This window comes from Odocoileus virginianus, chromosome 13 (genome assembly GCF_023699985.2).
Source record: "Odocoileus virginianus isolate 20LAN1187 ecotype Illinois chromosome 13, Ovbor_1.2, whole genome shotgun sequence".
NCBI lineage: Eukaryota > Metazoa > Chordata > Mammalia > Artiodactyla > Cervidae > Odocoileus > Odocoileus virginianus.
Window position 1 is genome coordinate 27,905,084 of NC_069686.1, and position 16,460 is coordinate 27,921,543.

General features: G+C 37.9%; 1 protein-coding gene across 1 annotated transcript in view; it reads left to right on the forward strand.

Moving 5' to 3' along the window:
- Positions 1–16,460, forward strand: part of PLA2R1 (phospholipase A2 receptor 1) — a 123,594-nt gene that overhangs the window by 63,396 nt on the left and 43,738 nt on the right. Inside the window, 3 exon segments of the mRNA XM_020903727.2 lie at positions 65–234; positions 11,909–12,111; positions 14,163–14,308. Coding sequence (XP_020759386.2) covers positions 65–234; positions 11,909–12,111; positions 14,163–14,308 — 519 coding nt within the window.

Sequence of the window (16,460 nt, forward strand, 5' to 3'; positions counted from 1 at the left end):
TGTTTTAATGACATTTTTTATTGCCCAGAAACTTACTATAATCATTTCCTTTTCCCTTTTTAAGGTTTGAACAGGCTTTTATTACCAGTTTGATCAGTAGTGTGGTAAAAACGAAGGACACTTATTTTTGGATCGCTCTTCAAGATCAAAATAATACAGGAGAATACACTTGGAAGACGGCAGGGCAGAAATTGGAGCCGGTGAAGTACACACACTGGAACACACGTCAACCCCGTGAGTAGAGGGCCCTGTCACACCACTTCTCCCTCCTGTTTTCTTTACCCCCAGATTCCATCCACCTTGTGGTCTACCTCCTTTGAATCTTCCTCAGTGTTTTCTTAAGGCATAAGTCAACTAAAACAATTACCACAGGCTCTCAGGGGGTGATATATGGCTGATCATTTTTAGAAGTATAATCCATGAGTCATTGACAAGTTCAAGGTATAAATTCATTGCTCAAGATCACACATGCCTTTATTAGCAGAAGTCCAGTTTCTCCCTTCTAAAATCTCTTTCCCATCCACCCTCATTGTCTAAGAATCCTAGGGGCTTACTCAATCCAGAAAAGTCTGTTATACTTCAAAACAGAGTGAATGGGCACATTTGAGCACATCTAGTATGTTCATAGTCAATGCCAGGTGACTTTGCTGTGAAATGTTAGTTAGCTAACATTCTTGCTAGTCCATCTCCTCCATGGATTTCTGTGGTACCTTAGCTGGGATTTCAGTTACAGGTCTATTAATTCTTCACTTTTTTATGCTCAACTCTGGATCCCAAAGTATGAAACTGTGCCAGAGAAGCTAATGGTTTCAGCCACAATCTACACTAGAACCAACCCCTGCAGACCAAACTTTTAGGTCACTGTGTTAATCTTAGGTCACCAACCTAGATCCAACACACCTTTATCTCAGTGTGAGCGTTTGGATGCCTTGGCCCCTTTCTTGCCTTTGGATCTCCAACAAGCCTACCCCAGACAACAGGCAATAGGTTACCTTCAAATCTGTATCTGGAGGAAATGAGTTAGAGGCCTCAAGCTCTTCCCTGAGGAAAGATAACTATTATTATAATATTATAATAATTGCTATTATATATCAAATATTTAACAAAAATTAGTCAGAGGACTAAATACCAATTAAAGGATATTTTTAGACTGGTTCAAAAACTAAGACCCAAGTATGTTGTCTATGAAAACCCACTTTAAATATAAAGACACATGTAGATTAAAAGTAAAGGGATAAAGATATTATGCTAACATTAATCAAAAGAAAGTAAAAATAGCTATATTAATTTAACACAGAGCAGACTTCAGAACAAGAAAAGTTTTCAGGGATAAAAATGGACATTACATAAAGATAAAGGAGTCAGCGCTAAGACATAACAGTCCTTAATGTGTATGTACTTAACAATAGAATAGCAAAATATATGAGGGAACAACTGATAAAACTGCAAGGAGAAATAGGTGAATCTACTATTATAGTTGTATATGTTAGCACCCCTCTGTCAGAAATGGATGGGTCCAACAGACAGAAAATCAGTAAGAACAAAGTTGAAATCAATAGCACTATCAATCACCTGGATATGACTGATTATCTATAGACTGCTTCATCCAACAACAGCAACAGCAGATTACACATTCTTCTTGAACTGACATGGAACATTTGCTAAAACAGACTGCATTCTAGGCCATAAAACACACCTTAACAAATTTAAAAGAATAGAAGTTGTACAATGTCTTCTATTAGTTCACATGAAATTGAACTAGAAACAAATAACAGAAAGATATCTGAGAAAATTCCAAAATACTTGGAGATTAAGCAACACTTAATTAAATGAAAATACATTTGTGAGATGTAGAGAAAGCAGGGCTTAGAGGGAAATTTATAAAACTGAATGAATATATCAGAAAAGAAGAAATATTTAAAATCAGTAACCTGATTTTCCACCTTAGGAAACTAGAGAGAGAAGAGCATATTGAATCCAAAGTAAGTAGAAGAAAAGAGCAGAAATCAATGAAATTGAATACAGAAAATCAATAAAGAAAATCAAAGAAACCTGATTCTTTGAAAATAGCAATGAAATTAATAAGCCTCTAACCAGTTTCACTAAGAGAGGAAACACAAATTACTAATATCATAAATGAAAAAAGGGACATCAGTATAGATCCCACAGACATTAAAAGGATTTAAAAAAGGAATATTATGAGCAACTATATCCTTAAGTTTGACAACTTAGGTGAAAGTTACCAATTCTTTTAAAGATATAATCTGCCAAAACCCACAAAAGGAAAAATGGACTATCTGAATAAGACTATATCTATTAACAAATTGAATCAGTAATTCATAACCTTCCAAAACAGAAAGCAGCAGGCTCATATGGGTTCAGCTAGTGAATTCTACCAAACATTTTAAGTAAGAAATTATACCAGTTCTCTACAACCTCTTCCAGAAGTTAGAGCAGAGAGACTACTCTGTAACTCATTGTATGAGGGCAACATTATCCTACACCAAAGTCAGAAAAAGACAGTACAAGAAAACTACAGACCAATATATCTCATGAACATAAACACAAAAATCTTAACAAATTGAATTAAAAATGTATAAAGAGAATTTATACACTTCAATCAAGTGGAATTTATTCCACGTATACAAAGCTGGTTCAACATTTAAAAATCTATTAATGTTTTCCATCACATCAACGAAAGAAAAATCACATGATCATATCAATAGATGCAGAAAAAGCATCTGACAAAATTCAATACCCATTCATGTTAAAAACTATTAGCAAACAAGGAATTGATGGGAACTTCCTCAACTTGATAAAGAACATTTACAGAAAACCCAGATATCATACTAAATGGTGAAAAACTAGCAGCTTCCCTACTAAGATTAGGAATAAGGCAAAGATGTCTCTTATAAACCCTCTTTTAAACATTGTACTAGAAGTTCTGACTAATGCAATAAGACAAGAAAAGCAAATAAAAGTATACAGATTGGAAAGAAGGAAATAAAACTTTGTTCACAGATGACATGATTGTTTATGTAGAAAACTAGAATAAAAAAATTCCTCTAGCTAATAATCAATTATAGCAAGATTGCAGGATACAGGATTAATGTACAAAAGTTAGTTGCTTTTCTGTATATCAGCAGTGAAAAGAGGAATTTTTAATTACAAACATATTACATTAGCAACCTTCAAAATGAAATTTTTAGGTATAAATCTAACAATATGTATAAGATCTATAGAGGAAAATTACAAACTTAATGACAGAAGTCAAGAAGAAATTAATAAATAGAGAGTTCATGTTCATAATCAGAAAGACTCAATATTGTCACAATGTCAGTTCTATACAAATTGACCTACAGACTCAAGGCCATTCCAATCAAAAAACCAGCAAGTTATTTTGCGGATACTGACAAACTGGTTCTAAAGTTTATGTGGAGAGGCAAAAGACCCAGAATAGCCAACTCAGTATTGAAGGAGAACATAGTCAAACAATTGACACTATTTGACTTCAAAAGTTATTATAACTCTACAATAACTAAGACAATGTGTGTGTGTGTGTGTATGTTTAGTCGCTGAGTCACGTCCAACTCTTTGTGACCCCATTGACTGTTGCTCCTCTGTCCATGAGAGTCTCCAGGCAAGAATACTGGAGTGGGTAGCCATTGTCTTCTCTAGGGGAGCTTCCTGACCCAGAGATCAAATCCAGGTCTCCTGCACTGCGGGCAGATTCTTTACCATCTAAGCCACCTGGGAAGCCCAATTAACACAATATGGTTTGGCAAAAAAAGAAATAGAAATCAATAAAACAGGATAAAGAACTCAGAAATACACTGACACAGAATAGTCAACTGATCTTTGAAAAAGAAGCAAAAACAATACAATGGGAAAAACTTTTTGACAAATGGTGCTTAGGCATTTGGATATCCACATGTCAAAAAAAGAAAACATCTAGACACAAAGCTTACACACTTAACAAAAATTAACTCAAAATAGATCATAGATCTAAATGTAAACCATAAAATTTTACACCCCCAGATGATAACAAAAAAGAAAACCTACATGACCTTAGGTATGGTATGACTTTTTAGATACAACACCAAAAGCAAAAATCCATGAAATAAATCATTGATGAGCTAGATTTCATTAAAACTGAAACTTCAATAAAACTTGTGCTGTGAAAAAGATAATGTCAAGAGAATGAGAAGACAAGCCATAGACTGGAAGAAAATATTTTTTAAAAAATAATCACATCTGATAAAGGATTGTTATACAAAATATACAAAGTACTCTTAAAACTCAACAATAAACAAAAAACCCAGTGTAAAATGGGACAAGAGATCTTAAACAAAGAAGATATATGGATCAAACGTAAGCAAATGAAAATATGTTCAACATTATATGGCAATAGGAAATTGCAAATTAAAACAACAATGAGATGCTGCTACACACTTTTTGTTTGCTGTTTAGTCGCTAAGTAGTATCCAACGCTTTTGAAACCCCATGGACTGCAGCCCACCAGGCTCCTCTGTCCATGGCAAGAACACTGGAGTGGGTTGCCATTTCCTTCTCCAGGGGATCTTCCCCACCCAGGGATTAAACCCATGTATCCTGCATTGACAGGTGAGTTCTTTACTACTGAGCTATCTGGGAAGCCCCTTCACACTTACTAGAATGACCAAAATCCAAAACACTGATGAAACCAAATGCTGGCGGGGATTTGGAGCCACAGGAGCGCTCATACATTGCTGGCAGGGATGCAAAATGGTATAGCCACTTTCAAAGACAGGTTGCCAGTTTCTTAAAAAGTAAACATACTTTTGCACTCCTTGGTGTTTATCCAAATGAATTGAAAACTGATGTTAACACAAAAAACCTGCATACAGATTTTTTTATAGAAGCTTTATTCATACTTGCCAAAGCTTTCGAACCATCAAGATGTCCTTTAGTAGATGAGTGAATAAATAAACTGTATCACATGCAGACAATGGAATATTATTCAGTGATAAAAAGAAAGGAGCTGTCAAGTCATGAAAAGACATGGAGAAAACTTAAATGCATATCACTAAGTGAAAGAAGCCAATCTGTAAAGGCTGCATACTGTGTGATTACAATCATATGACATTCTGGAAAAGGCAAAACTATGGAGACAGTAAAAAGATTAGTGGTTTCCAGAGCCTTGGGGAAGGAAGAGTTTATAGGCAGAGCACAGAGGATTTGTGATTGGGGGGGGGGGGGTGGTCAGTGAAACCATTCTATATCATAACACACTGGTGGACATATGTCGTTATACATTTGTCCAAATCCAGAGAACATACAACAAGAGTGAACCCCAATGTAAACCATGGACTTGGGGTGATAACGATGTATCCATGTAGATTTTAATAAATGTACCATTCTGGTGTGTGAGGGCAATAGTAGGATATATGGTGCATGGGGTATAAGGGAAATCTTTTCTTTCCACTAAAATTTTCTGTGACCTTAAAATGCTCTAAAAAAATAGAGTTTAGATTTTTAAACTGTACTGTAAAAATAGGCATGTGAGGTGAAGGTAAGACAAATTAGATTCTTGTGTATAACATCACTTTAGGAAATTTGTATAGACTCTCGTGACTGCATAACTCTAAACAAGAAACATCACAATTCATTCAATAAACAAACTTCTCATTCTACAAATTTATGAATGTTTTTAAAATACAGAGAATAGTAAAGTTCCATGTCACACTATTACTGGAAAAAAAAAACAGGTATCATTTCTAATATACCTTAGAATTTTGTTAGGAATATCTATACCTGTCAAAATAAATTAATACATTTTGAGCAGACAAAATTCTTAGTTTTTAATGTTATCTTCCTTGGGGCATATTTGGATGTCTAAAATTTGGAACTGAAGCAGAACTCCTTGTCATTCATAAGTTTCTGCTGTAATTTATTTGAGTGGCACTACTCTTTTTCTTTTCCCTGAAGCAAAAATAATATCGTGATGCTCAGTTTGGCTGCTCAGGCTGATTGACATTGAGTAAATTGTCTCTGAATAAGATGAAAATGTAAATCTTTTTTTTGAGGAAAATAGCAATGTAAAAGCCTCCTGTTTCTTTCTTTCTTTTAAATTGCTATTTGCAGAAACACCATCCTAAATCACATTTTTTTCTCCTCCTGTCACAAAAGAATCCATTAGCTTGGTCCTCGTGTCAGATCTTAATCCAGTCCAGACTGACTATATAAATTGACCAATGAACAGGAAGCCTGCAGCTTTTTATAAACTCAATGAAGACTCTGTCCTTATGTCATATCATCAAAATATTCGATCTATGGTGGAATCATAGTTCTGCCATTTTATCAACCTTGTATTATGCCCACCAAATAGCATAACGAACCACCATCTATACCCATGACCCAGTGTCATCAATTATCAACCCACGGTCAATCTTGTTTCATCTATCTTCTCACCCACTCCTCCCATTTCCCATATTTTTTCATAGAAATCCCAGATATCATATCATTTCACCCATAAATATTTCAGTATTAGCTCTAAAAGATAAAGACTCCGTTTTTAGAAACATGAATATAATACAATTATCACAGCTAAAAGTAATTAACTATAATTTCATAGTATCATAAATCTTCAGTTAATGCTTGAATTTCTAAATGATTCATAACCATTATATAATGTATATTATGGCTTGTTTGAATCAAGATTAAAAAAAGGTGCATACATTGTAATTAGTGGATGGATCTCCTAAAGTGTGTTTTCCTCTCTAGGTTTCCCTTTTCCTTGCCCCTGTCATTTTTTAAAATTTTATTTGTTGATGCAAATGTGTTGTTTGTCCTGTAGTTTCCTGCAGTCTGGACTTTTTTTTATTATATCCCCATAATACACTGAAAATGTGTTACTCTATTCTTTGTATTTCTCATAAAATTAACATTTTTATTTTTAAAAAGTTAGAGTCAGAGACCTGATCCAAATCATAGATTCTTATTTTTTTAGAAAGACCATTTCATTTTCTCACTATTCACAAGTTAGAAGCCATTAATGATTGATGCATTAATGAGTCAATTGATTCATTAGGGGCTTCTTCATAGCTGGGATATTTCTGTTAAGAAATAATTTCTTGCTGTCTTTACTAAACCAACAGCAAAGCGACTATGGCATTCTGTATATTAAGAGAAGTAACTATTCAGGTAAAAACAGTTTTGATCCATACTAACTAGTACTACTGATTAAAGAGAAAGATGATGAATTGGGCCTTTCTCATTTAGGGAAAAGCTAATGCATTAAGAACCTAAATGTACCTTGTATTTATATTAAGGATTCAATATATATGGAGGTTGCTATAAATGATGAAATAAAGCAGGTTAATCTATCCTTTAAGGTATTCAAAAAAGCCTTTCCAAATACTATTAGAGCTTCACAGGTGTTTTATAGAAAAAAATAAAACGGAAATCACAATTTTGCATCCATCCATAACTCAGGCTCTGTGAAACAAGTTGTTTCTTTATCTAGATACCACTGTGAGAAAGAAGTGCTTCACTCACAGGATAACTCCAAAGTATTGCCCCCAGTTGTCTCAAGTCAATGGAAATCTGCTGTCAGTGACAAGGAGAATAGGATTGCTGTAGAGCAGGTCAGATCTATTTTCTTGAAAGTGCCCTATTCATGGCAAGGGGGACCCTCTCCATCCAACAGATAGATAATTATCCATTTTAAGTCTCATCAGAATCCTGAAATGAACCAACACCTAAATGAGAATGAACAGCCTAATTTCTGAGTACCCTTTTGGTATTTCCATATCTTTTTATAAGTATATAAGTAACTCTCATACACACTAAAATGTGATAGTAGATCTCAAGGAAATACTTTGGGTTCACAAAGGAGAGAAGTGTGACCAGGGGAAAGAGAAGACTCCATGGTAACGGAGGAGCATAATTGGAGGGCAAGTTTAAATTATTCATTCAACAGTTATTTATTGAATGTCCACCTCCTCTGCACCTTGACATTATCTCATGGTAGACTCAGTTAAATCTGGTTTCAAATTCCAGATCAACCTTATTGAACTATTATGTGGCCCTCGACAAGATTCTACACCTCTGAGCCTTGGTTTTTCCATTAGCCAACTATAGACACTAATATCCACCTCAAAGAGGTTTTTCAAGTTAAACAGGGAAAAGACCATATAAAATGCCTAATGTGGTCTCAGGCAGATAAGCAGAACTCCATGAAAGCTCACCTTTCCTGACCCAAAAGCTTCACTTTTCTCCATGGAGAAGGAGAAGAGAGAGATGAAAGAAGCCTGAGCAGAAGACTTGAGATTAAGGATGTTAAAGGGTTGCTGCAGGCAAGGGGAAATAAGCAGATAGGCACAAGTAAAATGACTGTCTAAAGGCCCAGTTATGATTCCCTCCTGCCCTGAGGCCACACATAGATTCGGTTTGTTTGTTTTCAGGTATTTGGCCAGAGAGGTGAAAGATGGAACTTTTCCCAGGTTGGTTCAATTTGCTATAAGGCTAGATAACCTTGCCAAATTGAAGGAACTAGAATAGTGAATTGGAATTTATCAGTTGACTGAAAGTGTTCCCATTCATGTTTGATGGAGAGAGGAAAAGCAGGTAGAGGGAGGCTAAGGCAAGTAAGGAGAATCAGCTCAAATGTCAGATTCACCACCAAGGGACAGAAGGAATGTTGCTCTTGCCCAATGGGAGATGAGTTACCAAATTTGAGAACAATTAGTCTGGGAGAAGAAACACCTGTGCTCTTTCCCACACCCTACCCTTGTTATTTGGCTTTACAAGCATCCTCACAACATGAGGTTATAAATTTGGTTTATCTCTTTCTTAGCCCAGTCTCCCCTTATTATACCACTTCACTGCCTCCTTGGGGCTGAGACTCTAAAATTTAGGTCAAATGTTCCATTAAGTTAACCATTTTAGAATACCAATAAAACCCCAGCAGTACTTTTTATCTTCATAGCAGTTCACAAACATCTCCTTCTTCACTAATGAAGAAAAGTTGAATATCTAGGGTTTAAAACCAAAGCTATTTAATCACTGTCTGATGTGGGAAAGTAAGACAAAATGCAAGACCAACAAAAAAGTATATTGCATTTTAAACTTGCTGATTTGAGCTTTTAAAAATTCTTTGAACACAGGCAGAACTTGTGCCACAAAAATCCCAGCTTTTATAATGAAAACAGTCAAAATAAAAATAGAAGCAACATCTTAGAAACGGTTCTAGCCCTTTATATCTCTCACAGGGCTTCTTAATACATTATTTTATTTTTATTTATGAAAATCCATAAGAAGAAAAGGAATTATTGCCCTCGTGTTTTAGACACAGCCTTTTGTGTTTAATTAACCAGTTTGAGGTTTGAGTTACTAAATATTTGTGCTGGGACTAGAACCCCACACTTTAGGCCCCAAGTCAAAGGCTGCTAAGAAGAAAGGATGGAGGAGTCAGGTGAGAGTTGTGTGTTTCTCTTGCTCTTTCAACCAGAGCAATTCTCTCCATAGACATATTAGGCTTTTGGCTTCCACGTGGATTTCCACAGTTCAATTTCATTAGAATTTCATTGCACAGAGCAGGCAGCATCTCCACTATTGTTCATGACTCAGCTAAACTGTGAGCTTCATTCCCAAATTACACTCAACAGGCCTCCAATGCTCTCTTCATGGCAGGGGCAGTATGCTATACTCTGTCCCCTGCCTGGTCCCCCCACCCTCCATCCTGAACCTAACTAGTTCCTCTGGCCAGTGGAGTCAACTGATGACCTTTATATGGACCAACTCTCTCTCTTGACTTGTTTCTTCTACTTGTCATACAATCATGTTTACTTATTTATGACTGGTCATTTTCACCTCTGTGGGTTTCTGTGACCATCACCGTGTGTACATACATAAGACTATGAGCTTCCTGCAGGTGCCTGACACAGGGTGTGCACCCAGGTATGGCTGAAGACATAAACACTCATGCTTTAGCTTCCTTGCTCTTTCTCCTCTTTCACAAACACCTTTCCATTTCTCTAGGAGGGGCTCTTTTTACATCTTCCTCTGTCTTCTTCCTTCTCATTCCACTTTTCATTATCCCTCTGTTTAGTCTTTTTATTAGTGTGCATGCGTGTGCTAAGTCACTTCAGTCGTCTCCGACTCTGCAACCCCATAGACTACATAGCCCATCAGGCTCCTCTGTCCATGGGATTTCCCAAGCAAGAATACTGGAGTGGATTGCCATTCCATTCTGTAGGGGATCTTCTCAACCCAGAGATCAAACCCTTTATCTCCTGTTTCTCTGGCACTGCAAGTGGATTCGTTATTGCTGAGCCACTGGAGAAGCCCGTCTATCAGCATAAATCAACACAAACATGGCTGGCAAGGATAATGCCAATTACCCCGTATCTACAGAAATTGAAGCCATTACTTCTGAAGGGAAATTCAGCAAGACAAATATCTAGTACCGAGTAACTATACTTTTTAAAGTGCCTTTAGTTCAAGAATCATCACAAGTCTTCATATGCTTCATCTATAATCATTTACTTTTTTACAAGCACCCCTTGAAAACTCTTTTCTCCTTTTAACATCCTCCAAAATGCAGCTCAAATCTCTACCTGCAAATACTTTACCGATGTCCTGAGGCAAACTCCATCACCCTTTCTGAGGTCTCCCCACAGAAATGTTAATGCACACCGTTACTATAGCACTTCACACAGTATCTCTGCTACAATTAATCCTTTATTTGTGTCTCACACTCAACTATAAGAATTGGGTTTTGTTTTGTCCCTTTATCTCAATCAGCTAATAATATACAGCCTAGTCTGGTATTCTCAGGTGGCTCAGTCAGTAAAGAATCCACCTGTGATGCAGGAGACATGGGCTCAATTGCTGGATTGGGAAGATCTCTGGAGAAGGAAATGGCAACCCACTCCAGTATTCTTGCCTGAGAAATCCCATGGACAGAGGAGCCTGGCAGACTATAGTCCATGGGGTCACAAGAGTGACTTAGTGACTAAACCACCACCACTGGTATGTAGATGTAGATAAACAATTTTGTTGTTGTTGCTGAATGTTGATTTAGTTCATTGAATGATCACTCCAGATTCAAGAAAAAAAAAAAGCCTCATTTTTACTCAATTTTTGTTCTATTTTTCAGCTACCATGTGAGTTGTATACATTTGATGACAAACTTGAGAATCTTAGCCTAGAAATTGTTTTTCTGGGAAAATATACTTCATTTTCCAGTATGTTCAAACATACACAAAAGAATAAAATGGGGCCTGCCCATAACAAGATGGTTTTTCCCTGATGTCTGCCCCCACTGCTGCCCCCAGAATTTAACCCCATTTGGAATATACTTCATTCTCCCATAGTGAGGTGAGGTTCTCTGTTGAGTACCTCACACACTGCCTGACTCCATCATCGATGTATTTTTTCCTGTTGAATCAATTTCTCGGAGGATCAGCACCATGCATTTTTCGTTGCTAATTTTTCATAGTAGTGTTTGAAAGCACAGTGTACAGGGTAGCTGCTCAATAAATTGTGAGTTAAGATTTCCTTTGCACAGTTAAAAAGCTCAATAATTCAAAGTAGAGGCATGTTGGCATTTGATGAGATATGAGGGATATTTGCTGTCCCACATTGGAACAGCACCTGATTGCCCATCATTTGCCATCTGAGCTCAAAATGCCCAAATTTCAGACTGCGTAGTCTCTCTTCTCTCACTTTTCGGTCTACTATTCTTTTCTCCAGAGATGAAGAGAAATGAGATGATCATGCCGCTAAAGCATCCTTTTTCATCTTTATTGTTCTTGTCTGGGTGCTTCATTACAAGATGTCAATTACCCAACACTCTAAAGAGCTGTATTCCAAGCACAAAATGTTCTAGTGGTCTGGTAGCACAGTGTTGTTTTCTGCTTTTTAGGCTACAGTGGTGGCTGTGTTGTCATGCGAGGGAGGAGTCACCCTGGTCGCTGGGAAGTGAAGGACTGTAGACACTTTAAGGCGATGTCCCTGTGCAAGCAACCCGTGGAAAATCGGGAGAAAACCAAGCAAGAAGAAGGATGGCCCTTTCACCCCTGCTATTTGGATTGGGAGTCAGAGCCTGGCCTGGCCAGTTGCTTCAAGGTAATGTGAAAGTTACATGGGCATTCTCAATGGAACCAACATTATTTCAACTTTGTCTGTGTATCCTGAGTTCCTTTATTCCAGAACAGTGCCTGGCAGACAGCAGGCAGTTAGTATTTGTTGGCTGTCTCCATCCCTTCAGTTATATTCCAAAATAATTTTTAAGTGAAAGTGTTGACAGATCCTGGTGACACCGAGGCCTCCTCATGAGGACTGATATTAAGGTTCCAGTCAATATTATTCTTATTGCCTACAAATGGACAAGGCAGACACTCACTGGGTATGGAAATGGTACAATTCCATATTGTCTGTAAGCCAGTGAATAAAGTTCTTATTATGGAATAATGCCATTCTGCTGCCAAGAATAGCTTTGGCAGCTTTTGATGATCAAAAGTTTATATGTTTTGTGTGAAGAAATGTCTTTTTGCAAATCATCTTCAGATCCTAGATTTAAGTCAATGTCTATTATCTTCTCAGAAATATATTTTTGAAATATGATGTTCTTGTTTGCTGGCTTTATCTTTGGTTCATCATATAAATAGAGATTTCCAAAATGCTGGGACAAAGTTCTTCTCTGGCACATGGGCACATGAAGAGCAGAATGGAGACAGCCTCTGTCTCTAGAAATATTGCAGTCTCATAAATGGCTTGTGAATGCACTCAATTTACATGTACACATGTCTAATCCTACATTAAATTCATGGAATAATGGGCCCAGGAGTAACCTCACAGAGCAATAAGTTAAACCTTGGAAATGAGTATACTGCAGCATGCAGTGAGATGGGGTGATTTACCCAAGATCACAATTATTTATTGACAGAATAAATTCCTGGTGTTGGGACTACCTGTCCAGTGCTTTTTCTACTACACATTACCCTGATACATCAACAAATATATGGTGTGTTTGATAGGCATAGCGGTAGGACTTATGAATTTAAAGTGATTTGAAAAAAGGTTCCCAGGGGAGGTGAGTTTTGACATATAATTTAAAAGACGGAAAGGCTTTGCTGTGGTCCATAGGACTGGGAAGGTCATTCATTCTGGTCTCAGCAAATTAGAGCGTGGGGAAGCCTGGCTGCAGGGTGCCCGCCTGGCATCAGAGACTCAAGCACAGCATCAGGCAGTTAAGAATGAGGAAGGTACAGAGGTCTGGGATCTGAAGCCCTGGGTCGTTGGTTCCTCACACTTGACCTTAAATAAAGTCAAAAGCATACTTTCCATTTGACCGACTTCTTCATGCCACTTTGAGGACAGCTGAGAAACAACACTTTAGGTACAGCTAAGACCCAAAGGCCCTAGAAATATAGGTGGCACTAGTGGTAAAGAACCTGCCTGCCAGTGCAAGGGACATGAGAGATGCAGGCTCGACCCCTGGGTCAGGAAGATACCCTGAAAGAGAGCATGGCAACCCACTCCAGTATTCTTGCCTGGAGAATCCCATGGACAGAGGAGCCTGGTGGGCTATGGTCCATGGGGTCACAAAGAGTTGGACACGACTGAGCATAAAAAGAGTACACAAGACTCAAAGCCCTAGAAATATACCTGCCTTAGGTTTCAGGTCTCAGTTCTCATTTCTTCCCCTGAGTCAGCCAGATTCCTTCAGCCACGGAATACTGGGTCTAATCCTAGCTCTGCTAGTCTGTGGCTGTGTTGACCTGAAATTTGTAACCTGAATTTGTAACCTGAAATTTGTTGACCTGAAATTGTAAATTTCTCTTAGACCGATTCTCCTCATCTCTTGACAAACATTTTACTAAGGGACAAGCATATACCAGTCATTGGATATTTAGGAGTGGGGCAAAAAGAATTCTTATGGAGGAAAAGAGTCCTCATCATATCCTCCTCACATCTTTGTTTTGAGAATAGAATGAGATAATAGTTTTTAGACAAGTAGGTACATTTTAGTTCAATAAATGTTATTTCTCCTTTCTCGGTCAAGCCTTTAATGTAGAATAATGACAACAATTATATTACTGTAATCTTTTTGTCCAGAATTAAACAGCCTTATGTTATTTATGACTGTGTCAACCTTTTCCCCTTTTTCTATACAGGTATTTCATAGTGAAAAAGTCCTGATGAAAAGAACATGGAGAGAAGCTGAAGAATTTTGTGAAGAGTTTGGAGCTCATCTTGCAAGCTTTGCCCATATTGAGGAAGAGAATTTTGTGAATGAGCTTTTATATTCAAAGTTTAATCGGTAAATACTTGTTAATTTTGAAAAATTACAGTCAAATATTTTGTCTCCCAGTGATGACTTCTTAGAGTTGAGTATTCCAAATATTTGGAGTGTTTGGGATATTCAAAACCTCAAGTATTTAAGTTTAAAACCAACAAGCAACTAGTTGTGAGAGCAAAATACATACTTATAATTTTATATTTATATTGCACTAAGTTCTCATTCCATAAAACAATGAACAAAGTAATGATTGTTTTGATACTTGAAATCTTTTCTGTGTGCCTCATAACAGAATTTTAGAGTTTTTCGGCCAAGTTCAGAAATTACCTGTCCCAGTGATTTTCCAAGTGTCATGTGAAGGTCTGAAGGGTCCTGAACCCCCAGAGCAGAAGTGTTATCTGAGGGTCTGGAACGTCCTGAACCCCCAGAGCAGGAGGGGTCACGTGGGCAGTCAGCTTCTTGTTCACTGACTCGAGTCACCAGACTAGGTCCAACCGACTTCACTTCCAGGTGTTCTGTATGCAGAAGGGATCCATGTGAGATTTTGTTTAAAAAAAAGAAAGTCTCACTAATTTTTTTAAAAAATTTCAATCCAACCTTCTAATGTTACATATGAGGAAACAGGCATTCACTTGTTTGCATCCATCTTGCAAGTTTACAGAATCTTCAATTCTGTGAAGTTAGAAAATCAATCAAACTTAAATTTGAAGAAACATAAGAGGTCTTGTGCTACCTCAGTCCACTAGGGGAATTTCTTCTACCAAATGCCTATGGCCATCTACTGTCTACATAATTCTTTTCAGTTTCAGAGTGCTCCTTACTTGGGATATAATCCATTCCATTGTTGGAGGCTAGTTTCAAAGATCAACTTTGTAGTAATAAGCCAGAGCAATACAGATCAAGTCTACTCAATTTTCAAATATTTGAAAACAGCCATCATGTTCTCTTTTAGCGAGCCTTCTCATTCCTTGGCCTCTTACTGTAGAATGTTCTTGTCTTAGCATGTATTTTGGGAAAGTCTTCTGTGAAAGGGACACTGCTACATGCATGAAAGTGAAAGTGATAGCCGCTCAGTCGTGTCTGACTCTTTGTGACCCCATGGACTGTGGCCTGCCAGGCTCCTCTGTCCATGGGATTCTGCAGGCAAGAATATTGGAGTGGGTTGCCATGCCCTCCTCCAGGGGAATCTTCCCAACCCAGGGATCGAACCCAGGTCTCTTGCACTGCAGGTGGATTCTTTACCATCTGAGCCACCAGCGATGCATGGGTGGCTGGAAAATGCAACAGATGTGACACAAAATCCTACCCCTGAGGATGTTGTGGTCTGAAAGGAGGAGGCGTGCACACTTTCATACATTTATTTTAACACAAACAAATATAATACTGAGTACTGTGTTCCAAGCTCTGGAAGTCTGAAGTCTCAATGAAACACTTATCTGAATCTCTGAGAAAATCCAGAACTACTTTTTGAGGAAAATCCTGGCCTACCCCATAAGTTTCCTTTAGAACCCTCCCCTAAGAAGGTTAATGTGTAACACCATCAAATTATTCACCTCTAGCGTCTATAAAAATGACCTTAAAGGTGGTACTATCTCCCAATGTGTGTCTCATGGAGTACAACAGGGGAAATAGGGGGATTTTGTGGTCAAATATGTTTGCAAAATAAGGTGCTATCTTGGAAAGTTGCCGTATACATTAGTATTGTAAAGGCGTCTAGAAGGAAGCTCTTTCTTTGACCACAAACCTTTTTTTTTTTTTTTTTTTTTTGATACCACTTATCTAAAATGCCGTACAACTGCTAGGCCCTGCAGGAAAAGCTGGCCTGAGACCATGGTTCCCAAACTTGGCTGATTCTCACACTCACTTGGGAAACTTGATAACAAGGCGCCCTCTAGTCTCATGCCAGGGCTGCTGAGTCAGACAGATTCTCTGAGGCTGAGGAAAAGTTCAAGAAGCTTCCTGGTTTATTGGATTGCTAGTCATGTATGGGGCCTCAGATCCAAGGGAGATGTGATCATCTCCACTGTTATAAGTTGTAACTTGGCTTCATGACCTCAGTTCAGTCAGTTCAGTTCAGTCGCTCAGTCATGTCTGACTTTTTGCGACCCCATGGACTGCAGCATGCCAGGCCTCCCTGTCCATCACCAACTCCCGGGGTTTACTCAAACTCATG